The sequence below is a fragment of the Nothobranchius furzeri genome, chromosome 7, assembly GCF_043380555.1.
Source record: "Nothobranchius furzeri strain GRZ-AD chromosome 7, NfurGRZ-RIMD1, whole genome shotgun sequence".
Taxonomy (NCBI): domain Eukaryota; kingdom Metazoa; phylum Chordata; class Actinopteri; order Cyprinodontiformes; family Nothobranchiidae; genus Nothobranchius; species Nothobranchius furzeri.
This window is the reverse complement of record NC_091747.1, coordinates 76,355,651-76,382,189: the sequence shown is the minus strand read 5'-3', so window position 1 is coordinate 76,382,189 and position 26,539 is coordinate 76,355,651. Positions and strand designations below refer to the sequence as shown.

General features: G+C 42.6%; 1 protein-coding gene across 35 annotated transcripts in view; it reads left to right on the top strand.

The window, feature by feature from the left end:
• ptprdb (protein tyrosine phosphatase receptor type Db) overlaps positions 1 to 26,539 on the top strand; it is a 324,563-nt gene that overhangs the window by 279,057 nt on the left and 18,967 nt on the right. For 15 of the 35 annotated variants that reach the window (XM_070553775.1, XM_070553772.1, XM_070553771.1 and 12 more), the window contains 9 exons: positions 569 to 681; positions 769 to 810; positions 1,281 to 1,378; positions 6,700 to 6,823; positions 10,814 to 10,989; positions 12,558 to 12,617; positions 16,381 to 16,500; positions 18,912 to 19,066; positions 20,456 to 20,741. In XM_070553775.1, coding sequence (XP_070409876.1) covers positions 569 to 681; positions 769 to 810; positions 1,281 to 1,378; positions 6,700 to 6,823; positions 10,814 to 10,989; positions 12,558 to 12,617; positions 16,381 to 16,500; positions 18,912 to 19,066; positions 20,456 to 20,741 — 1,174 coding nt within the window. The remainder of the gene's footprint in view (positions 1 to 568; positions 682 to 768; positions 811 to 1,280; positions 1,379 to 6,699; positions 6,824 to 10,813; positions 10,990 to 12,557; positions 12,618 to 16,380; positions 16,501 to 18,911; positions 19,067 to 20,455; positions 20,742 to 26,539) is intronic. The other 20 variants (XM_054751605.2, XM_070553783.1, XM_054751594.2 and 17 more) reach the window with 5 other exon arrangements.

Below are 26,539 nucleotides of genomic sequence, written 5' to 3'. Positions count from 1 at the left end.
GTTCACTATTGCTGAATAAAAAGGCAAGAATGGATGAGTTTGACTTTTTAGCAGTGATAAAAGCAGAAAGTCAGCATCGACTTTGAGACAATGAGACACTTATTTGCATTTAAAAAGGCTGAAAATTAGAGAAAATTCCTGATGATTACATAATTTGTTGCTTTGAATGAAACCTAGCTCCTTTCAGAGTTGGATTTGAATCAGTGAGCACCTGCTGGCTATTGTGAGCCCTTGAGGGCTTATCTCTGGGCTTCTGGTTCAGTCATCAGATAGCTACATGGCAAACATCAAGGGCAAGGCTTGGAAATGTTTGGATAACAGTAATAAATGTGATGTCTTTGTCAGACTTGAGCTGATGGTTTGGAGATTGGATTATGACCCGTGTGTTCTACCACCTTTTGCTCTGCACACACCCTTTACCACCGAAGCCAATTCAAACACAACATGGTCGATATAACAGAGACAAGAGATATGTTTTTAGAGCGTAGGCTGCTAGTGTATGCTCTGAATTTCATGCCAGGTGATTTTAAGGGCTTCGCATTGAGGTGAATTGTGTCTATTGTTTTAGGAAAAGGGCCGAGGCAGAGGGAAGGAAAGGCAGTTTTCCCTGCAGCAAAGCCATGTCCTCCCACCATCCGACAGATCCCGTGGAGCTCCGGAGGATCAATTTCCAGACTCCAGGTAGAAATGAAACGTCCTGACAACCTAGCCTATGTAGTCTGTATTAGTTGTGCTGATGAGGTTCACCGTGTCGTTTTCCTCTTCCAGCTTACCATGTTTCAGTGTACCGCGGTTATCGGCGTTTGTCAAGTTAGTTGGTCTAGTCAGCTCCAAAGTCCTTCCTTTCCTTCTTCCTGTTTGTGTCCGTTCTATTTTCATTCTAACCATCCGCTCCATGCTGGATGAAGCTGCATCAACTGACGACATTTCACCAGCGCCACTTACTTCAAAATCACAAGGAAATCATTTTTAATTTATAACCGGCTGTGCCTTTGCCTTTTTCTGTTTTTGTACCCTCACCAGCGGTGTTCATATTCTCCGAGGACATGTTTTTGTGTCTCGGTGGCTTTTTGAACTCACACATTGTTCTCTCCGGTCCGTCTGGAGAGAAAATAGTCACTTAACAACAAGAAAAACCCACTTCCATTTGCTTCCTGCGTTGACCATGGGCCGAACACTAAACAACACCTCCATAGAGACTTCCTGCTTTTAACATTTTCCTCCAGAATGGTTCAACAAGGTGGTATCTGTTTCTGATTTTTTTTTTCTGTGCTCTGCAGGCATGGCCAGTCATCCACCCGTCCCCATCTCCGAGTTGGCAGATCACGTTGAGCGCCTGAAGGCAAATGACAATCTCAAGTTTTCTCAAGAGTACGAGGTGAGAATCCTGATTATCTGCCTCCGACTCGGAAAATGTATCCAATTTTGTTGCAGGCACTTGTCTTTATCAGCAACGTGTCATTTTTTCAATTTCAGCATATCCTGCTTTGACGTCGCATTTTGTTTTGTCGACTTCATACAAGATAAAACGTTCTCTCGTCACTTTAACTGTCTTGTCGTTATCTTTGCACATATGAAAGGGAAATTTAAATTTCAAGCTCAAAGACGGTTTGCTTTCAGCCAGATGTCTATCAAGCTCTTGTTTCCACGCTCTGGTGGAGACAGAGAAAATAGAAATCACGAAGCTTCCGGGTGGGGGGGGGGGGGGGGGGGGGGGGGCAAGAAATACACACACACACACACACACACAATCTTAATTAGTTTCCTTCGACTCGCAGCTCCGTTAATACGGAGCAATAATGGCGTCAACGGTGAGCCCGGGCTTGGTGTGCTGAACTGTGGAGCTCAATAATGAAAAGCACACAGATCAGCAGAAATATCTCAAAACGTGCTGGCTTTTTTAGTAACAGGAGCTGGCATTACAGTGAGCTCCACAGAGAGCTGTTAAACGGGTAAAAATGTTTTCTTTTGCTCGCAAAAAAAAAAAAGAGCAGGAATCGGTGCCGACCAAAGGGCCTGCGGGTGAGGACGGAGACATACGGCTCTAATTGGCTGCTGCCGCAGGACAGAGGCACACTGTGTGTGACAGATGTGTGGAGGAAAACAAGGAGAGATTAAGCGAAAAATGGAAAAACAAAACAAGGGTGTTTTACGGGAGAAAAGCGTTGGTAGAAACGGACGAGGCTGTGTGGTTATCGTTGGAACCATTCCGCCGGGCCTCGCATTCCCTCTGCATGACTGTGCACTTTGTTCCATTCTGAACCCTCACGAAGGAACTAGAGAGATGGAGGGAAGGGGGACGGAGGCAGGCCAGAAATGACTGTGGTGTGATAATCAGACACACTCGATGCTGGCAGCACGGAGAAAGCCGCCTCAAACCTCGCCATACACATCCACGCACTTATCCAGCACCACTCCTGTCCATTTTCCCTCACAAAACCATAATTATGTGTCGTAAAATATTCAAAATTGCTAAATTTCTCTGGCTCTCCCATCTTTGTGCCTCTCCATTGACAGCCCTGTAATGACCTCATGTCTGCTTCTCCCAGCTAACAGCAACGGTTACACTGTAATTACCCTCCAGGAGCTTAATGGTCCCACACAACCATCCTCTTCCTCCAGTGGAAATGTATTGTGCTTTTATCATCTTTCCCTAGTAGGTAGCCTCTCTGGTGGAAGTGCAAAGTCTTTCTTGCAATAGGACACCATAAGTACCCATGTTCTTGTCTGCTATCAGTAAAGCAGTGCTGATCTTTAATTTGTAGTTGGTTTTTGATAGCAGCTTGTAGATCTGGAGCTGTTGGACAGTGTTAGCAACGCAAAAGATCTGAAATATTTTGCATGTGCAGGTTTCTGCAGGCTGTTCAACTGGAAGGTCAATCCTCACTTCACAATTTCCACATTAAGTCTGTTTGACACTGAATTGTGCAGAACTTTGAAAAGGAGTACTGACTTAAAGGATTCATTACCGTTGTAATGTTAATAAATAGTGTGTTGGGTTATGCCAATTGCTTTAAGAGCTATTTATATTATTAACACCACTTGAGACCAATAATCTGTGATACCCTGTTTAAATATAGAATATCACCTTGCCTGGTCTTTATTTGTTTTAGTCAGAAGATTCTAGGATTCTTTATTCATTGGGGAATTGTACACACTTTGTTTTGATTCAAGAAACAGTCAGGTTTATAAAAGTAAGAATTTATTTTTACAAACAATTAAAACTTGACAAATTGGTTAAACTATTATTTACTGTGAGTGGGTGGAACTAAAAGATGCGTCTGGAACCTGTGTGTGAATAATGTAGTCAGGATCTCCGTATCTCAGAGAGCTGAGTTCTGGATTTAAAAGAATTTGGTTTGTTTACAATCTCGCTGTGTTCTACGTACCCAAGTGGAGACACCCTTTTGGATCCGAGATGTCAGGGGGGTGTCGGAGACCCCGGAGTCCGTAGACTAACTCCTCGTACGACCAGGTCAGTCCAGGGTCATCTTCCAGGTGACGACAGTTGGAACTAGCTTGCGTCTCAGGAATAACTCTTAAGGAGTTGTAGCAATATCAGCTTTGCTCTGCCGGAAACTATCTTGCTGCTATCAGCTTCGCAGGTGCGGAAAAGTTAAAGGTTTTGACGACGTGTCAAAATCCTTGATGGTTAAAGAGGTTTTGCTCAGATGGCCGGTCTGAAGCTTGCTCTCGAACTCCAGAAAACCCAGAGTGGTCTAGTTTTAATAGACGATGTTATTATTGAATAGCCAACCAAATGTTGACAAGTTTGAGGAACATTACCAAGAGTTCCCAAGAATCTCAGAGACACACCCTCCTTGATCCGGAGTCTCTGAAAGGTTAACTGTGTGTCATGCGTTCACTTTACTTTGTTTTTGTGTGAGTGCAAATGGTGATAACCTCGTCAAGTTAACATGCTAAGCATTTATCATTAAGCACAGATTAATGAAACATTTCATTGTTTTATAATTATTATAAGTAGCAATAAAAAAACGTTTATTTAATGATTATCATTAATTGTAAAATCTTCTTCCTTCTTTCTTCTGTGAATCGCAGAATTAATTTAGTGAGTTCCTCTGCAAAGGGACCTTGGTAGGAGAGAATGTTATTGTTTGATTTTATTATCTCTTTCAGGGCGTCAGCCTCTCAGTCTGCTGTGAGGGAAAATATTGTAGGTTGGAGTCGTAGCCAGGGCAAAATGACCTGGCTGTGGACTTGACCTGTGGGTCTCAAAATCAGGCCATTTTGTGGCGTTACACCGTTTACCTCAGGCAGACATCAACCAATCAAAACATTTAGGTTAGATATTTTGATCATCAGTAGGGTTGAGCATTGAGCATCAGTTGGAACCGGGACTTATTGTCAATTTAGTCAGTTCAGCCTAAGCCAAGACGCCCAGTCTTCCCTCTGCCCAGTTACTTGGGACAGCTCCTCCGGGGGAATCCCAAGGCGTTCCCTGGCCAGCTAACAGACATAGTCCCTACAGCGTGACCTGGGCCTCCCCTTGGGTCTCCTCCCAGTTGGACATGCTCAGAAAACCTCACCAAGGAGGTGTCCAGGAGGCATCTCGACCAGATGCCCAAGCCACCTCTGAAAAACTACAAAGATGGGGATGCCTCTTGAACGGCGCTCATTTGAAAGCACTTTCAGCGATTCAAGCTGGTTTCACACTGCAAGCATCAGCGGAACGGAACGGCAACGAAGCGGCACCACTTCAAATAGAATCCAATTATAGTCTATAGAGTGTTTTAAACCAGCCGCAAAGTGACAATTTCCAGGCGCGTCCCAGAAGCGGCATGCCGCGCCGCTAAAGATAGGATCGAGTTCTATTTTTTCCGTGAGCCGCTTCTGGGACACGTCAATTTCTGCAGTTCACATAGTGCGGGACAGGAAACCACACATGGTTTCAGTGTAAAATCCCCGGTTATTTTCAAAATAAAATGCAACGTTGCGATGTTATGTATAACTTAAGTCAGTATGTGTCACCGAACGGCTTTGTTTACCACCAGTTTCTTTCGAGAAGTGCAGCGGTGTGATTCCTCGCGGGAGTTGGGATCTCTCGATGAGGAAGGTGTCGGAAGTCTCGAGGGATTTTAGAATCTCGCGGGTACAGCGAGGAAGCCATGCCGCGGCCAAGACTCTCCCGGTGTGAAAAGGACCGCTTTGAAGTTCGCGAGTGACAAATGCTGTTGCCTGGCAGACCGAGAGGGCGAAGCCGCTAACAAATACACACACACACACACACAGGCGCACAATGACATTGTGACATCATAATGTACCAGCTAATGACTTAAGCCCTTTTCAGATAGACATTCTGGAATACGTGTGGACAATTCAATCTGGTTTTTAACCGGAACTGTGTTTTCAGACACACCACTTTAGTACCGGAACTTGTCCTTTCGGCTGCGTTCACACAGCAGGGAAAAGTTCCAGATGTCTGAGGGGGGGGAATTGGACTTATGTTAAGCACAATTCTGCGCACACGAAGACGCATAAGAGACCTGGATGATGAAGCTCAATGGTTAAAGGAATCACTGAAGCGGTGTGAAGCGCTCCGTCGCGCGTCTAGACGGTACCGTAGGAGGCGAGCTGCCATGGTTCTCCACATGCTACAACAGCGCACTACCTAGGTGCGCACAGCGTCCCCCGGTCCCCTCCTCCTCCCCCTCCTCCCTGTCCGGAACTCGACCTCACCAGTCTGAAGCAGCCACCTTGTCCGTAACAAGTCCGGACCTGTTACTAGGGGCGTCGTGCGGTTAAATTACGGGAAACTTTACCCGAATGTTTGTATTCAGACACAAAGGTCTTATGGACAGTCCGGAACATTTCCGTTTTTCATGGCCTGTCTGAAGGGGGTTTCAGTGTATCTCTTAGCCAACAGCGATGGCAGATTTAAATCCAAATGCAGTGCAGAGTTTTTACCTGAAGACAGTGACACTGACAGTTTTAGGCAGAATGTTTAAATTTTAACTAAGATGCACTTAAGTGCCAAATTATTGACCACGTGTGTCTAAAGCATGATTAGACACTCGTTTATGTAGTTTATAAGGCAAAAACAGTGGATTTGGGAGTGACTTGCTCTTTAAGTCAGTTGTTGAGAAAAATAACATATTTGCTTCTTCTTCTGCTTTTTCTTCTTTGATGGTGCATGGTGGACTTCCATGTTGACTGCTTTCTGTAACGATGAATACATCACATTTTTCATTGCTCTGATTGGTCCTAGCGCTGTCCAATTGCATGCTGAGACAGTTGGAAAGACAAATTCAATGACTTGTGGAAAGACTATAAATACACACATATATAGTATTTCTTGCCAGGTCACTAAAACGTTACGTTTTTATTGTTACTAAAGTGAAACGAAGAGGTCAAATTTCACCTTTATTGTTCAGCCTTTTGGTATCTATTTAGAAATTACAGCTTTTTTTCTTCCAACCGAATTTTCAAGGATTGTTACACTGAATTAAATCACCCTTTAGGTTTAGGCGAAGGGCTTCAAAAACACAAGAGACAGAGAAGTTTCTAAACAGCATTTTTACCTAATGGAAGCTTTTTCTCTATTCCCATCATCCACTTTGTGGCCAGCTGTCAGTGTTGAACTCTACGTGTGCCCGAGTTTCCATTTGAAACCCGCAGATTTTAGTAATACCAAAACATGTCTAACTTTTTGTCATTTGTTCTGTCTTTACTCTCCTGCAGTCCGTTGATCCAGGTCAGCAGTTCACATGGGAAAACTCCAACTTGGAAGTCAACAAGCCAAAGAATCGCTATGCTAACGTCATCGCCTATGATCACTCGAGGGTTATTCTCTCCAGCATTGAGGGTAAAACACATTTTCACTGTGTTGATCCATTTTTTTCTTATTAATCTCTGTAAGGGAGGGTGTATTTGATATTAAATTTTAAAGAGCTTATGTCATTTTTTTGTAATGTCCGTTGTTGAAATGCTATAGCTTGGATTCAGTTAGCAGAAGAAATTTGATTAGATATGTTGTTTTGGGAGATGGGTTTGGGAGCTGGGTGAATTATAGATTAGGAACTTCAGTGCAAGATATAGTGTCACGTTGAGAGGATGGTTTGGACCCAGAAATGCAGTACCCAGGATGACACGAGGCAGGAGTGGTTTTAAAAGTAAAATCCTTTTATTAGGTGATGAACCAAAAATCCAAAAAGGGGAGGAAGCCAGAAACCAAGTCCTGAACAACAGGAGTACGAAAGCTCACTTAGAGCAACAAAACCTAGAGACATAAGCTCACTAGAGCATGAAACAACGCTGACAAACAATAATGGATCGACAATACAGAGACAAGACAGGGCTTAAATAGACTGGGAGGAACAATTAGGGAAACAGGAAGCAGGTGTGTGGAGTGAGGGCTGGAGGGAAGACGGGACAACAATCATCTAAATGGGGAAGCAGAACCAAAGGAGGGCAGATAAACACAAAACTGAACCAAAAGACTGAGGGAAGGACTCACACACACACAATCACACCAAAATACACTCACACACACTGAATTGGGGAATGGACACGCACACACACACACACACACACACACACACACACACACACAAACACATACATACACTCACACACCCACACAGACACAGAGCTGGGGACAAAGAGGCCGGAGCTACAACTGGAGGGGATGGGGATGATTGAATGCCTACAAACAGAAAACACATAGTTGATATGCAGACAAAGGACACATGAGGGCGCGAAGAGACACAAAAGGCAATCTAGAGAGGATGGAGACACATCAGGAGACACATAAAGGAGAGGGCAGACGCAGACCCTGACATAAAGGTGGAGGGTAAAATTCACTGGGTCAGTTTAATAAGAAACACAGATCTACTGAAAGTTCTGATAATAATAAAAACTTTTAATATAGACAGGAGTTACAGACATTTAATTATGAGCTGATGAGCACAGAGAGGAGAATGGCTATTTTAAAATAAGACGCATCTGTGAGTTTGCTTCTGCTACATTATAAAATGCAAGTTGAAACCTTTTTGTGCTCACTAATATTGATTAACTGGGGTGACCATTTTAAATCAAGTTTTCACCAAATAAGGCAACCCGTTGCATTATAATTGTATTTAATAATTACAGGTGAAACTGTAAGCATTAGAATATGGTGCAAAAGTTGATTTATGTCAGTAATTTTACATAAAAGGTGAAACATATGTATGAGATAGACTCATTCCATGCAAAGCCAGATTTTTCAAGCCTTTATTTGTTAGAACTGTGATAATTATGGAAAGCTGCACATATAAAATCTCAGACAATTAGAATAACGTGAAAATGTTCAATATTTTAGAAAGTGTCACACTCTAATCATCTAATGACTTCAGAACACCTGCAAAGGTTCCTGAGCCTTTAGATGGTCTCTCAGCATGATCATTTTACAGTTTCACCTGTACTTTAAAAAAAACTGAATCACGATCCATCCAGTGGTTCATGAGAAAATTTGTTTGGTATGGTAAACATGCACTCAGACATAGAAGTGTATCCTCCTTTTTGCCTTTTGGCAGAAGGCTATTAATGTGTTTTCTGGTGACAGAAACGGAGAGGATAAAAAAACACTACCATAAAATGATCAAACGATAGAGAAGGATAGAAAACAGTCCATGATGATGTGGAGTCTGATATCTCACCGTTCTGTCACTTTGGCTCTTTCCGCCTCACATGCTGACATCCTGGCATTCTGTCTGTGCCAGAGCTAGAGGCTGCTACTGATGATGATGATGATGGTGGTGGTGGTGGTGGTACAGAAGCAGCTGCATACACCCAAGGAACTGCTATCAGCCATCAATCTCACACGGTTCTGGCTCCAACACACCATCTGGAACTCCATTAAATCTCCAGCTACATTATCCTGGTGTCTAAACTTTATTTCTGTTACAGACAGGGCAGAGTATAAAGCTCCTTCGTTAATTCTGGAAAACCATGAGCTCTTGGGCCCTGAAGAGCTGCACACACAACAACAACTCTGCATTGCAAAAACCAAACTCACGAACACTAATACTGTCGAGTCTAGTGGAAAATAAAAACATCTTTAGGTGCAGTGATCATAATACTTGAAATGCATTCTCATTTTCAGCATTTATGTCTTTTACAATTTAGTAAATCAACAATTCAAGTATGTATTTGCACAAATAAGTATTTTGTGAACAACCATCCAGTGACTATTTAATGATACGAAGATGGTTTTTATAAACATGTTGTGAATAAAAACTACAATTCCCACCATTTAGTCTCACTCATTTAAACATGTGAGGACTTCAGTTCTGATAACACGTAGTTCAGACGGATCTGGGTGCTTATTTCTCTGCATTAGGTCCTTTGAGATGGGAATGAAAAAACAAAACGGTCTTAGTTCTGTTCTTGTGCTTCGAAATGCACACTCACCCACCTCAGCTGGAGAAGACCTGAGGTGAAACAACCGGCTGCTCCGATGTGCAGAGAGGGAGGCAGTGGGAGGCCAGGCCCAAACAGATGAGCCTTATCTGGGCAGAGCATGTGTGAGGAGTCCTTCCACCCCCGCCTGTCCTGCAGCCCGTCTGTCTTTCAGCTTAGAAAACATATACTCTCAAACGCACAATCGTATTACACATTCGTTCACTCACACACACACACACACACACACACACACACACACACACACACACACACAGAATGTGCACAAGCAGATATGCACTTTTCTGCTCCCAGTTTCCTTCACACATTCATGTAGACACACGCACCGCCAAGCTACTGCATCCACCAAGAGAACTGGGGTGGTGTGTGTGTGTGTGTGTGTGTGTGTGTGTGTGTGTGTGTGTGTGTGTGTGTGTGTGTGTGTGTGTGTGTGTGTGTGTGTGTGTGTGTGTTATCTGCATGCTTCTGTTGCAGTCCCTTGCAATAAAGTTGAAGCACGTCAAAGCTCTGAGGCGAGCTGTCTTTAAAAGACTCATGCGGTTGATAAACATACGTTTGAAGCTTGTCTTACTGTCCATCCCCAACCCATTGGCACCACTTTGTGCAAACCCCCCCCCCCCTTACACTTGTCTTTCAGTTAAAAGGAATGGTGTGTGATGGTGCATCGGGATATTTCATACAGCTGCACGGGTCTGAGTCACGCTCGTAATGAAAGACCCTTCAAGAGAATCACCTGCAACAGTTTGCCTCTCTGGGGATTCTACCGTTTGCTCATTGATTTCCATGTTTTTGAATGTAAACACGTATCAGAAGACTCAAAAAGGGTCATGGGTTACTGCTTGCAGGTCTTTGGTGCGTGTGTGTGTGTGTGTGTGTGTGTGTGCGTGCGTGTGCGTGTGCGTGTGTGTTTGAGCTGTGCCTCAGTGATTTTTAGGATTATGGTTTAGGCCCTAGATGAGCAGGCCTGATCCTAAATCAAACTCACACAGTCTCCCACATCACACTCCTCACACACAATCCCCTCCAGAACAGGCAGCCGAGTCTTCCACGGAGACAGCCTTGCAGTCATGTTGCCGTTGTAAGCGACACATCCAGAGGAGACACCGATTAGTCCCGTGATCGTCTTAGCATGCATAATAAAACAAGATGAGAGAACAGTCCCAACACCAGAGGACACTGTGAAAGATGAAGCTCCCGACCGTGACCTCAGATGATTCTCGGCCTTTATTATTTTGACATAAACCTTCTGTCAGAGCAGGCGAATTTAAATAATCCATTTCCCTTTCATCACTGTATACCAGAATAAATACATGAAAGTAAAATTGCTTTGTGCAGTCAAATCCTTTGTCTCTCTGTTTCTTACTTCACAAGATCCATTTGTTGTCTAATTGTTCAGGCGTACCCGGCAGCGACTACATCAACGCAAACTACATCGATGGCTACCGCCGCCAGAACGCCTACATCGCCACTCAGGGTCCCCTTCCTGAGACGTTTGGGGATTTCTGGAGGATGGTGTGGGAGCAGCACACAGCCAACATCGTTATGATGACCAAGCTGGAGGAGAAGTCACGGGTAAGACAGGATAAAGCTGGAGCTGGAGCAAAGAAACAGCCGAGATGGGGATAGAATCAAAACAGCTTGCCAAAACCATGAATTTAAATGTGAAAAAGAAAAGGTTAAAGGAGCGCAAGAAGAAGGATAGTGCACTGAAAAAACTGATTTGTTTGGAATGCTAAATATCACTCAATAAAATCTTCTAAAATGTGACTAAATATATTAGTTAAAGACCGAAATTTAAAAAATGAGTTCATTCTACCTATTTTATTTAATTAACTAGCAGAACCCAATTTCAATGAGTAGAACTTACCCAAAAAATGTGTCCAGCACTGCTGGATTACCCTTTTTTTTAATTAACAAAAATAACAATTGTACATGTTGGCCAGATTATCTGTGTACAGTTCTGTGCTATATTAGCGTTCTAATTCAAGTATTCATGTAGTTACAGTTACAGGTGAAGTTACATTTTAAGGGAAATATTTTAGCATGTCTAAAAAAAATTTTTGAGCAACAGGGAATTCAGTTCAGCTTTTGTAAAACAGAAATATATTAATTTTGTATTGCTTTTGATGGAATAAATTCTTATTCATACCAGCATTACATTGGGCAGCAGTATAGCTGAGGAGGTAGAGCAGGTGGTCCAGAAAGCGGAGGATTGCAGGATCTATCCTAGCTTCAGCATGTGTCCAATTTATTTTATAATTTTCTAGCTTAGAAAATTGGGTAATATTTACTAATAAGCGTCAGTTAGATTTTACCCAATTCCTTTAAGTATTTCTTAACTTTGAATATAAGGTATTATTTACAAACATATATGGTGTTTAAATTAACTAAGCAAATTGTTACCTCAATTTTATTGGGTAGTTTCTATAGGTTGCTTTTTATAGTGTGTTGGGGGGGGCAGATCATTATGGGGATAACAGAAATGGTTAGCACATGCCTCAACACAAACACACACACACACAAAGAAAGAAAGAGACAAATGGTGCGCTGAGCGTTGTAAGACTAGAGTGATGAATGGCAGCGTAAGGAGCTGGAGAGGGCAAATGGTGCTACTCTGGTGGGAAAGTAGGCAAGTCTCCAGATATCTCACTGTTGAGGTGTTTTAATTGTTACGAAATGAGCTGAAAATAACACTATTAACTGTTAATTGTGCTGAAAACGATTTTGTTCAAGAGCTTCCAGAAAGACTAAAGTAAACGCAGCGTCATGCAGCAGATCACAATAGAAGGGAGCAGGATAGAGTCTACTGGTGAGCGAGGCCGACGGGGGATTAAGAGACACAGCTAAACTGGGGTCGGTAATGAATTAAAAAGTCATTTGGTTTCCAGGCGTTTTGCTGTTAACTGAATGTACGCTTGAGTGGAAATCCAGTGTAATGAGGATGTCATGTAAGAATGAAATGAACAAGAATGGCCTGAGGTGAAACTCATGATTAACTGCTAACCAATTATATCCAAAAATCCTTTACAGAAACGATCCTTTCTTCCCACCTGTGCTTCTTTTTTCCTATTAACTTGTGTTAAAACTGTTTCCTTCTCAACCTTTTCCAACCGTCTCTGTTGTGTCTCTCTGACCCTCAGATGCCCTCTTTTTTCTTCTCTAAGGCAAGACCTCTCTTTCACTGCTTTTCTAACCCCTTTGTAAGTGCAACTTTACCTCACATGACACCCTCCTCCCCCCCTTTTCCATTTTACCCTCTTTTTTTCCCGCTGTTTATGAGTACCAGCCGGCTGTAGACCTGTTTCCACTTCACCGAAGACACTCATAGTTGACTTGAGTTTCACTGTGACCACTGCAGTTCAGACACAGTTTACGTAAAATGACATAATTTGCATGCCCACACCACAGTTATCTCCCCAGCTTTGTGACTTTATAGCAATGCAGTAGCCTGGCCAGCCATGGCCTGGTAACACTCCCATTCAAATAACCCCACCTCCTGAAAACTCTTAGCCTGGCAAGCCAGACTAAATAAATGTATTATTTAGTCTGGCAATGCTCCATTGACGGCTCTCGGTTGTGTGGCGGGTTCTACCGTTGTCTTTCAAATGATCTCCGCATTCCACTGGACAATGAATGTGACATACTCTTGTTTCACTCTGTTGCATCATCCCACCCACCAGGCATATAGAGTGCCCTGATTGGCCCACAAAGCAGATAAAGCTCTGTGATTTGTTCACTAAGCAGATAGAGCACTATGATTGGCCCACCATCATGGACCAATCACAGCTCTTTATGTGTTTGAAACCCCTCTAGAGAGCCTTGATTGGCTAGCCATAGTCCTGGTAGGAGCCGCGGAGGTTCCAATGGAGCGTGCCTAGACCATTCTTTGCAAAGCAAGAATTTGGTCTAGTTCACTAGGCTAGAAAACTCTCGCTCTGAGCAGCGTACGTCACACACCAAGAGTTTCTCATAAACAACAAAGATGGCGTCTGAAGCAGAGTTTTCTGCAGCACTTTCCTCTGTTCTGAATGACTTGGACATGTTTTTAAACCACAAGAAGAAGAAGCGCTAAATGCCTTTCTTCTAAAGAAAGATGTTTGCGCCGTCGCCTGATGCCATCTTTGACTACAGCTAATAAACTACGGCGGTACACTCGGCATTTCCGCCTTCATTCTGACTGGTTATTTTTGAGCTGGCTAGTCCCGCCCCTTATGGTGCTCTCTGCCGCTGAGTATCCAGACTCGTCCTCTGTGTAGAATAGACAGAGGATGAGTCTGGCAGGCCAGGCTAGCAATGCGAAGCTGTGCAGAGCTTACACTTCATGAATGTGTGAATACGTTTCCACGTCAGACAAAGTTGAGCTGAGTAAACACAAAATACAGTTGTTAAATTATAATTTCATTTATTAAAGGAAAACAGCTATCCATTCCAACCTGGTTCTATGTGGAAAACGTCATTGCTACACTTGTTAAGTCGTGGATTCATTGTGATTAATCACAATCCGCAGTTTGATCTCCCTAGCAACCGCCAGGTCTAATTACTGTCAGACCTGCAGAATAAAAACATGATTTTTAATTAAGCCTGTTTGAAAACATGAAGTAGGCTAAAAGATCTCAAAAGCAACGTGGGTCTAAATACAAATATCAGGAGCAAAGAACCGAGAACAACATCAAAAGCCTCTAAAGATGAAGAGTTCTAAAATGAAAAGAAATGCTTGGAGAAAATAGTAATATCTTGAGGATCCCCAACACTTTTGGGAAAATAATCGGCCGACAAGAAAAATAGGAACTAACACTGTTTTAGAAACATCACACCGCTGGTCAGACATGGTGGTGGTAGTGTGATGGTCTGGGGTTGCTTAGCTGCTTCAGGACCTGGACCACCTGCTGTGATAGATGGAACCGTGAATTCTGCTCTCTAGCAGACAATCCTGATGGAGAACGTCTGTAAAGAAGAGTGGGACGGGATTCCTCCTGAGTGACACGAGATTGTCAGTTATTGTAGATGCTACTGATGACGCCACCATTTATCAGACCGAGGGGTTAGTTTGGGCGGCTTTTTTACCTTAATAAAAAATATCATTGTTTGACTACTGCTTTTTAAAATTTATACGTATTATCTTTGTCTTATATTGGAATTCGATTGCTGATCTTAAATATTTTAGTTTTGTCCTAATACGGCAAAAACAGAAGCATTCTGCAGGGGGCCGTACGTGTTTTATCAGGGCTTGATATGCAGCCATTCACAAAAAGTTTGCTTCTTCAGCTCATTTATTTTTCTATCTTTCTTGAAGAGTTTAAGATGTTTAATATTTATTACAAAATGCCATCATTGAACTCTTCATCACAACAACTAGAAGGTGCAATTAAGGCCTAGTCCACACGTAGCCGGGTGTTTTAAAAACGAATATCCGCCCCTCCAAAAACTTGCATCCACACCACCGCGTTTAAAAAGAAACTCTGTCCACACGTACCGGATAAATACGTTGTTAAGGACATGCCAGACCTGTAGGCGGCAGTACTTCCCCCGTTCTTAACCTCGTCCTTCGTCTGTGGTCTTCCGCAAGGAGCAGTAATTCCGCTTGCAAAATCAAACAAGCAAAAAGCGCTTGGACAATTGATAAAGCGAGCGCAGCTCTGAGGCCATCCATGCTGTCGGCTAGTGCAAACACAGGTCGCACACGTGATGTCAGCATTTTTTTTGTCGCGGAAAGTGACGTTGCGGACCTTAAAACTCCGGTTTTGTCTGTCCACACGCACACACCCAAAACAGAGAAAACGCAGATCTTCACGTTGGCCGGAGTTTTTAAAAAGATCCGTTTTCGTGTGAAAAAACTCCGTTTTCGTGTGGATGACAGGCCAAAACGTAGAAAAATATCTACGTTTTGGCAGATCCCCGGCTACATGTGGACAGGGCCTAAAGCTTTCCGCTGAACATATTTGATATTTTCTCTCACTGCTGCACCTCTCTAACTGCAGTTTAAATTTGATAAATTAATTTGATCTCATTTAAACACCTCTCAACGTTACACCATTATGTGTTTACCCATTAACAACGCAGATGATCACAGATGGTCTCGCTGTGGGATCGTTGCCAGGGTCCTTCCTTTTGGCACAAATCAAACCACAGTCATGCTGTTGGCCCATAAATCAGCGGTTAATACAGTCTTCACACCAGGCTGGGTTTTTTTACAATCCTCTGTAGTCGTCTGGCAGCGAGCAGCCCCCCTACGTGGACAGCCATTTCTGTCCCTGCAGTGTCTCAAGGTCTGGTGGGAAAACAGCCGTTGGAGAGCTGTAATTACAGCCTGAACGTCCCGGGCCAAAATGCATAATCCTCAGTCTGGAGCAGTGGAATGCAGAGCAAGCTGAGCTGAGCTCCCTGCTGTCTTTGATGTGAGGGCTAGAGGGATCAGCACATAGCGTTTGGTTTGGCCTGGTTCTGCCAAGGCCTTCCTCTCCTTCTTCATTTCCTCTGGGATTTTTTTTCCTCCCTCCTGCATGGCCTCTGAGTGATAGGCTGGTCAACTACAAACATGACTACCCTGTACTTGGGAATTTGAAGTGTTCTGTTGGTTGTGGATGACGGGATTTGGTGTTTTTTGAGAGCTTCACTACTGATTTTTGTAAGGGTGAAAAGTGGGACAACATGCAGACGATCTTCAGGGATGTTTTTAAACACAGTAGTGAGTTGATGAATTCACCAAAGTAAAAGCCCTTGAGTCTGAAGATCCTTTTAATTCCTCTACCTGTCACTTTTCACTTCACTCTCTCACCTTCTTAGACTGAGCAAACGTTTTCGATCAACATCCACACTGATCTACTTTATCACTTTCTTTCTGTTTTGCCTCTTTATATGCACGCACACACACACACACACACTCCTCCACTCTTTTCTACCTTTTTTACCACCATGTGCACACACTCCCCAATCCCTCAGAGCATATCCTCTGCTCCCTTCTAGGTGAAGTGTGATCAGTACTGGCCAACACGAGGCACAGAGACCTACGGCCTGATCCAGGTCACTCTACTGGACACAGTGGAGCTGGCCACGTATTCAATGAGGACCTTTGCTCTTTACAAGGTAACATCTATCTGCAGCATCTAAAGTGTTCCTCTGCCTTTTGCAAACGATCCAGTCAAGTTGCAGTGATGTCATACTTCCACAATCACAGTGAAGGTGCAGGAAAGGGCATTACAGTGATCCCTCGCTACGTCGCGGTTCGTTTATCGCAGATTCACGACTTTGCGGATTTTTTCTTTGGAGCCTTATTCAAGGGAAATTCGCCGATTTTCTATATATCGATTTTCTATGCGAAATATCAAGAAATTCCTGTTTTTTTTCATCAATTTCATCATAAAATGCACTTTTTGTAATAAAACTATAAAAAAAACCAAGTAAAAACTTTTTTTCTTGAGTTTTACCCACAAAAAGAGAATCTGATCATACGATAATTCAATATAGTACTGTACTGTAAATATGGTGTCCGTACTTCGCGGATTTTCACCTATCGCGGCCAGGTCTGGAACGCATCTACCGCGATAAACGAGGGATCACTGTAAATAGAGCATTTTGTAATCGATTGTTTTTTTATCTTGTGACGAGCTTCATGATTTTTATCTTGAGAGACGCTTTAGAAAAAAACGTTTTGATACGCCACTGTGCTTTGGCTGCAGTCCATCTTTATAGTCCGTTTGAAACTGGATGAAAAAGTGAAACATAATGAACTGATTCATAGTCATTTTGCAGTATAATTAGTACACACAATACCTATCGGAAGTACCTTTAGGCTAGCTTAAACCGTTTGTCTCAATTGTCTCAGTTGTGTGTCTTGGACCATCTTCAACCTTTATTATGTTCCAGAGCAAATTTTGTCAAATAGATCATGCTACCTTGAGTAGCAACATGCTACGTTAACATTACCACACGGTTATTTGTGTAGTGCTGAGTCATGTTCAGGAGAATTGGGCCCAAGGATTCAGCCAACACAGAGACAACAATAACTAAAGTTTTATTAATCAGGATACTTGGTTTGGCTTGATGTGGCTTGGTTTAACAAAGAAGGCTTGGCTTGATTTTACTGGATATCAACCGGAACAGGCTGCAGCTGGTCTGCATGAAGCTTCTGAATGATCCGGCATCAAAGCTGTGGCTGCAGAGAGCTGAAATAATGCAGTACTCACTCCTCATTCCTCAAAAACTAAAATTCACTGAGTCCAGTCAGAACATTTACACAGGCTGCGGTGCGGATCCATACGCAGAGCTTCCACAAGAGGTGTATTTTTTCCAGATGCTGCATTCAGATTTTCATGAAGTTAACTTAAAATGTGCTTTTTTCTAAATGTTGCTGACTTTAAACCATTCAGTCTGACTAAATTTGTTTTTTTTAAAGAAGAGCATTTATCTGCTAAAAAAAATACATTTAAAGATGCAAATGCACGAATAAATAATGAGTCAGTGACACAGAAAAGCCTGAAAAGAACAGATTTTTTAAAAACAGCAGCCATTGTAGAAAATGTTATATGTTGTAATGGAAAGTGGAGCAGTTGTGCTAGTGGCGTGCAGACGTTATCCTTCCAATCATGGACGTAATTTTCACTTTAGAAGTAGGGGGGACATGGGGGGGGGGGGGGGGGGGATCTTTACAGTATGCTCTAATGGGAAACAGGCTTCAACACAAACGGTTGTTTTCCACTTGGTCCTAGAGCTCAACCAGTGTCGATTAAATATAGCGTAATGTTGTTTTTGGATGGTAAAAAGTGCAGGGGTCAAAACTTGACTTTGGAAGAAGTGGGGGGGGGGACTTGTCCCCCCTGTCCCCCCAAAAAAATTACGTCCATGCTTCCAATACTAATGGGTATATTTATTGTGGGGGTATTCTTTCACATAACTGATTGTTTTACTACTGAGGCTTGATGTAAATGACATTTTTCTGTTTCACTCAGTCACTCATTCTTTGTCTCTATGTACCGATGGGCTGGCAGGCTGATACCAGCTGAGACTTAAAGCAGAATAGCTGCATACATCTGCTTCTTTCCGCTTTACGGCTCCCATTTGGATCACTGCTAAATATTTGAGTACACGATTCTGGACTGAAATGAGCTTTGTGTGCTTCAGCTGCACAAAATGGCAGGAACGTTAGCTCAGAAAGGTCAGAAAGTATGTTTCATTTATCTCCTGAAACAAAACACGATATTCACGAGAAAAGATTTATCACAAAAAGAATGAATTGGTTGCATTTATGTTTTTTTCTCCCTACATGATAATCTGTCACACCTTTGATGAGTATTTGTACCTCTATTCAGGAAGTTTTAGCATCACTGTTAAAATATTAACATTTTAATAACATGTTTATTATATTGTTGATTAACATTTTCCGAGAACTAGATATGTTGTGTATTACGACTGTTTCTGAGATGTTTCCTGTGTGCATTGTGAGCGAGTTCTGCTCAGAATACAGAATAACTTTCTCTCTAACACTCTGGTGGATCCAGAGCGGCTCTAATGAAAAGCGAGAGGTTCGTCACTTCCAGTTCACGGCCTGGCCGGACCACGGGGTGCCCGAGCATCCCACCCCGTTCCTGGCCTTCCTCCGCCGGGTCAAGTCCTGCAACCCTCCGGATGCGGGACCAATGATCGTCCACTGCAGGTGCGTCTGGGTTTGAATGTTTTGATTTCATATCAGCAATTCAGCAGGAAAAAATGATTCTTCCCATAAATCCACGGAACCCAGAAGGAAAACAAACCAGTTTCTCAAAACATTTGAGGGTAATTTTAGGTTGTCGTTTGTAAAACTCAACAGGAGTCCGAGGGTGCTTGTTTCAAATTATTTGGAGGGTCTGAACAAAACTGAAAATTATCTGCCATTATAAACCTCAAACCGCCATCACCAGCGTCAAAACTCCGATTCTTTTCCCAACAACATCCATCATCTCAAAGGTTAGCCATAATTAGCTTTAACAGTTGACAGTTTACCATTCAAGCCATTGGAGGATCTGAGTTCATAAGTTGATATTAAAAGGAGCTGCCGTCTGTGGATCGGGGAGGTTTCTGGAAACATGTCATTACTGTCTTGGCAAGAGTGTGGAACTCAAAAACTGGATCGAAGCTGCAGTTTTACTTTTACCAGCAAGAGAATGAGGCAAGAAGATGGAGCTGAGCACAGGCTGAAGGATGCAGAGGCTCTCAGGAGGAAGAATTAGTGTAAATGTGCAGGAAGAGGGGGAAGGTGGGAAGATTGAGACAATGATTGAAGGGGGTCAGGGGAGGAGATTTGTGCAGAAGGAGAGAGAGAGGCTGAGGTCAAATCTGGGACGCAGTGAATGAAAATGATGAATTAAAGAACAGGAAAAGTGGAAAGAAAATGGGGGGGGGGGGTCTAAAAGATGTACAAATGCGCGGCTGATAAAGTGGCGAAATTTCCGTCTGCGTTGTGGACGGGTGCTTGGAGAGAAGATAAAGAGGCAGCGAGATGAGGGCAGGAGAGGAGCTCCTCCTAATCTTCTGTCACAGTCAGATGGAGTATCCAACGGGATTATCAGTCAGATTTAATTATCTCGGCAAGACTCCATCATAATGTGCCTTATCACATCAACCTGCCTCTGTATTAAACAATGGACCAAGTCTCCTTCCACCTGAGAAACACACACACACTTACACACGGGGTGATATTAATTTAACCATTTGAAGAGCCCATTTTCCCCTCCTGCACAGACTTGCTTGGTCAGGTCGTCTCACCATTTAGCTACCAGCGCAGCAGAAATGTGAAGTGTTTGGGTGAGCAGCTGAGCGTGTTATATTTCTGGATTATATGTCGATGGGGGTGATATCATCCCGTGCGAGTGAGACGGTGATGCTGACTCATCACTGATTTTAATTTTCCCATCTTTTGTTAGAAATAATGCTGGCTGGCATTTTTAATCGTAAGTTAGAGGGCAGAAGAAGCAGCACAGTCTCCCAAGCTGCGTGGGGAAAATCACACCGCCATCTGTCCGAACATCTTTCCTGACCACAATTATGTTTCTGTTTGTATGTGCAGCGCCGGAGTGGGCCGAACCGGCTGCTTCGTCGTCATTGACGGCATGACGGAGCGCATCAAGCATGAGAAGACCATCGACATCTACGGCCATGTGACGCTGATGCGGTCCCAGAGGAATTACATGGTTCAGACGGAGGACCAGTACATCTTCATCCACGATGCGCTACTGGAGGCGGTGACCTGTGGGAACACCGAGGTCCCCGCGAGGAACCTGTACTCCTACATCCAGAGGCTGACGCAGATCGAACCAGGAGAAAATGTCACAGGCATGGAGCTGGAGTTCAAGGTGAGGACTCTCACTCTGTCCTCGGTGACTCAGTGACTATTAATATTAAGATACATGAAGAGTTTGGGCCTCTAGATAAATAATGGTCCATCCTTTTTCCATCCCAAAACTTTGGATTATGAATGTCCAAGTGATCAAAAAGTATCTGTTTAAAATACTAACTTGAATCTGTCAGAATGAGTTGACGACCACAAAACTGTTTAGAGCTGTTCTGTTGCAAAAAGTAAAAACCAAGTCGCCTTACATTTCCAAGTACAGATCAGTGCAGCAGACTTGGGGATGTTTTGGAAGGAGTTACCCAGGCGCGCAGATAGGGTGGGGGACGAGGGGGATCTGTCCCCCCCAGATTCAGATCGACCCCGATCCGTCCCCCCCAACTAAGGCCAGAAAGAAAACAAAATCAGAGGTTAAGCGCTTGAAGCTCCTTTTTCCAATTACATTGAATGCAGCATGACGTAAACAAACACCGACTCCAGAGGCGCCAAAGTGGTTGCTGCTAGGATGCAGGATGAAGCGACGATTACTGCGTATTTAAAAAAGACCAACAGTGTAAGTAGGCGGGACCGATCTGTCTGTTTGTGCGTGTTGGTTCTAGTTTCAGTACGTTGTTGTCGGTGTTGGGACTTACTCGTTATAAGCGCCAAAGCCTCATTGCTGACTTTAACAAGTCTCATCTACAAACATGATCCCTCATGAAGTTACTACTTTACATCAGAAGATAGTGGAGATGTGGAACCTTCAGGCTGAGCAAAGTTTGAGAGTTTTTAGAGTTTGAAAAACGCCTCTATGGCAAGCCAAATGAGCATTTATTCTGATATCAGGATATCAGCCAGAATTGTCATGAACATGTAAGCCATTTCTGTCCACTAGTTAACTAGTTAGCCATGTTTGTGTCAACTAGTTAAATAGTGACAGCCTAAATGTCAACTAGTTAACTAGTAAGGCCTAAATTCTCTCTAGTTAACTAGTTAAAATGTTTCATATCTTACTAGTTAACTAGTATTGCTCAGTGTGTTCACTAGTTAACTAGTGGACAGATCAATGTCCACTAGTTAACTAGTTAAAACACATTTAGTTTTTACTAGTCAACTAGTAAGGTACAAAAACTCGTACTAGCTGACTACTGAATGTAAAAATCCCACTTGTTAACTTTGCCCAATTTGGCCAGCCGCTTGAGCATTAATTCTGATATCTTGTCAACAGGTCAACTAGTTAACTAGTGAGGGTCAAACTGTACACGCTAGTTAACTAGTGAACACATTTTGACCTTCACTAGTTAACTAGTTGACACAAAAATGGCTCATTAGTTAACTAGTAAAGGCCAAAATGCATACCAGTCAGCTAGTTGAAGGTATTTGTGTCTCACTAGTTAACTAGTCAGGGTCAAAATGAGCCCACCAGTTAACTAGTGGGAGACAGAAATGTTCACTAGTTAACTAGTGAACACATTTTGGCTTCACTAGTTAACTAGGTGACACAAAATGGCTCACTAGTTAACTAGTAAAGGCCAAAATGCATACCAGTCAGCTAGTTGAAGGTTTTTGTGTCTCACTAGTTAACTAGTGATGGCCAAAATGTGCACACCAGTTAACTAGTGACAGAAGAAATGCCCACTAGTTGACTAGTGAACACATTTTGGCTTCCTAGTTAACTAGGTGACACAAAAATGGCTCACTAGTTAACTAGTAAGGGCTAAAATGCATACCAGTCAGCTAGTTGAAGGTTTTTGTGTCTCACTAGTTAACTAGTGACAGTTCAAAGTGTCCACATGTTCACTAGTGAAGGCAAAACTCCTAACTAGTTAAGTAGTTGGAGTAGGGCAGTGCCACTAGTTAACTAGTGAACCATTAATGACTCACTAGCTAGCTAGTTGATTGTAGCAGGCTCACTAGTTACCTAGTTGATGCATCCATTGTCCAAACTAGTTAACTAGTGAGGACATAAATGTATACTAGTAAACTAGTTCAAGCCTACATTCACACTAGCTAGCTAGTTGCACAGAATTCTAATTAGGAGGCAGAGAATTTCTCAAATTGAGGCTTTCTATTGGCTCACTATGTTAAAATAAAATATGACAACCAATCACAGTGCGGAATTTTGCAAAATCCCACCCCAAACATTTGCATGCGGCACACAAGTTAACATGCTGGCCAGAGGAACCTCAGCTAGTAAACTAGTAGTGGCTTCAGTGTGACACTTACATGTAAACTTGTGAAGGCGGAACTGCTCACTAGTTAACTAGAGAGGGTACAAATGTCCACTAGTTAACTAGTGAGGTGCAAAATAAGTGTCACTAGTTCACTAGTGGGCCCCAAAACGCCCACAAGTTAACTAGTAAGGTGTGGATATGCTCACTAGTTAACTAGTGAGGTGCAGATTTGCTCACTAGTTAACTAGTGCACCATTAAGCGCCCACTAGTTAACTAGTAAGGTGCAAAAAAGCATCACTAGTTAACTAGTAAGGTGCAGATATGCTCACTAGTTAACTAGTGGGCCCCAAAACGCCAACTAGTTAACTAGTAGGGTGCGGATTTGCTCACTAGTTAACTAGTGAGGCGCAGATATGCTCACTAGTTAACTAGTGATGTGCGGATTTGCTTACTAGTTAACTAGTGAGGCGCAGATATGCTCACTAGTTAACTAGTGAGGTGCGGATTTGCTCACTAGTTAACTAGTGAGGCGCGGATTTGCTCACTAGTTAACTAGTGAGGTGCGGATTTGCTCACTAGTTAACTAGTGAGGTGCAGATATGCTCACTAGTTAACTAGTGAGGTGCGGATTTGCTCACTAGTTAACTAGTGAGGTGCAGATATGCTCACTAGTTAACTAGTGAGCATATCTGCACCTCACTAGTACCTCACTAGTTAACTAGTGAGCATATCTGCACCTCACTAGTTAACTAGTGAGGTGCGGATTTGCTCACTAGTTAACTAGTTGCATCTAAAAACACATACAAGCTGACCATTTTTGTCCACTAGTTAACTAGTGGAACAATTGAAATTTCACCAGTTTACATGTGTGGGAGTGCAGCAGCTCACTAGTTAACTAGTGCCTGAAACACAAATTATGCATATTCTAATGAGAAGGCGGGCAGAAGACTCCTGTTGGGTATAAGAATCCCACCCAGTCTAAAACGTATGTGCTGTGGCCTCACAATCTGATGGGTGTCCCTGAGCGCCAAGGCTTGCACTCATTAGTCATGGTTTGACACCTACTGGTTGGTCGTTGTGGCGGGTTCGAATCCCGCAGATGGCATTCCGCAATTGCTGTAACATTATTTATTTTCTCTTTGTGTTGTAATGTTCAAAGTTTTATTGTTTTACTGCTTTTATTCCCCCCTCCCAAATCAAGTAAAGCACCTCGTTTGGTGTCGTGTAAGGGAGATCAGTTGGCGAGTTCAAGTCCCATTGAGGAGAATTGGAATTTAGTGTGCCAGTAATTTTATTGTAGTTCATTTTTGTTTGGTATTGAAAGTTTGGTATTGAAAAAGGCTATATTAAAAATAATTATTTATATATATATATATATATATATATATATATATATATATATATATATATATATATATATATATATATATATATCTCCATCCATCCATCCATCCATCTTCCCAAGAAATAGATCAAATGACACTGAGGGAAAAAACTGTGGTTATTTTGGAGAGGGTGCTGGCTGCAAAACCACAAAGGCGGAGCTGCACCCCGCCCATTCACGCAAACTCAGCCTAGCCCACTGACTTCCGTTTTTGTTTTCAACTTTATCGCAAACTGACCTGACCCACATGAATTACGGCTGTTACTAGTTTACAGTCGTTAATGCTATGTTCTATACTCCAATTAAACAAGATAAATATAACTTGCTACATGACAAAGACTGAATATATCTCGAAATGAAAAGGTTTCTTTTAGCGAATATCTGCCTACAGCTGGTCTAATAAAAGTGGTTTACAACAGCACTTCAATCTATTGAACGGCCTCTGGTAGTCTAGTGGTAAAATCGTCTGAGTTGGTTTTTGCTTTCCCCTCAGCTGATGCTGGTTCGATTCTCGGTGGGGTCATCAGCAGTCTATTTAGCCACATTCAATTTGTTTATATTTTAGTTGTAATGTTTCTTTTCAGCAAAATATTTATGTCGCTAAAAGTTCTTTGAATTTGGTCGTTCCTAAACAGCATTTTAGTTGAAACTCTGCTCACAAATGGACTCACACTGGCTAAATAAACGAATAAATAAATAAATAAACACATTATATGTTAAACGGTATACCAGTAAATTGTTGTAAACATAGTACTGGCAAGTGTAGCTAGAAATGAAGAAAAGAGGTTGTAAACTACCTAAAACTTACACTACTGGGAGGCGAAACAGCATGTCAACCTGACTCCATAACCACTACACCACCACATCTGTTATAAATCAAGTGGCGTTACATGTAATTGTGCTGCCCAGTGTGTCTCTGAGATGGGATGTATGGTTTATTGGCGGTGTCTCAGTAGAAGTCATTTCAGAAATAATTTGTCAGAAAATTCACAGAATATCCAGATTTGAGAACCAAGACCAGACCCGCTTCGGGGGAGGAGACCAAATTGAAGCTGAGATGGGAGGAAAATGCATGAATGAGGCTAAAAATGGCTTTGGCGTGTTTCTTATGAGGAAATGACAATATAACATGATTAAAAGTTCCAAAAGTTAGATTTTTAATTATATGGAACCTTTACAAAAACTGTTCAATTAACTTCTCAACTCCGTCCTCAATCTCGCATTTTTTAGCTACAACACCCTCTTTGGTTCCAGAATGCTATCAAGTCTGACAACTGGAAGGAATTAGACTGACTCTAATGGAATGGGCGGGGCTGATTCTGGAATGGGCGGCGCTGACTCTGGTGCAGCTCCACCTTCTGGTGCAGCTCCGCCTTTGTGGTTCTGCAGCAAGCACCACTTGTTATTTTGAGCTAGTACCAGAAGACAGTGTAACCTTTTTTAGTTCTCTCCAGTCAAAACAAAACTTTAGACTTTTTTCTTTTTTAAATTTAACAGGGAACAGCAATCAATTGAACAGGGAACTGCAACCAGTAGTCACACAACAAAATAAAATCACACAAACAAAATAAAGTTACTCTCCTTTTTTCTTGGTGTCTGAAAAGGGCAGGGAAAACCATCAGACTCCAGTCACCCATCGAATGGACTCTTCACCCTCCTGCCCTCTGGGAAGCGCTACAGGAGCCTATGGACTAAGACTACCAGGTCCCGAAACAGTTTCTTCCCCACAGCTGTCAGACTCCTAAACTCTGCCTGCTGACATAACACCCCAAACCAGCAGCACCCTACATAAACTCTGTAGAAACAAGAAAGCCCTGGAAATCGATGCAGAGCGTCGCGGGATATGCCTGACTGGTCATATATATTACCTCTCATGACACTGACCTCTGACCCTATGAACTTGTGTATGTGATGAGTTTATTTACCTTTGATAGGGAGTTATGACCTCTGATTTTGTCAAAATCCTTCAACCCGTTCAGGAGATATTGCACACAAAAGCCAAATTTTCATATATACGGCCTCACACAACCTTGACCTTTGACCCTATGAGGTTTTGTACCTCATGAGTTTATTTACCTTAGATAGGGAGTTCTCACCTGCGATTTGGTCAAAGTATTTCAACCTGTTCAGAAGATATTGCACACAAAAACCAATTTTTCATATATACGGCCTCACACGACCTTTACCTTTGACCCTATGAGGTTGTGACCTGATCAGTTTATCTACCTTTGATAGGGAGCTATCACCTCTGATTTGGTCAAAAT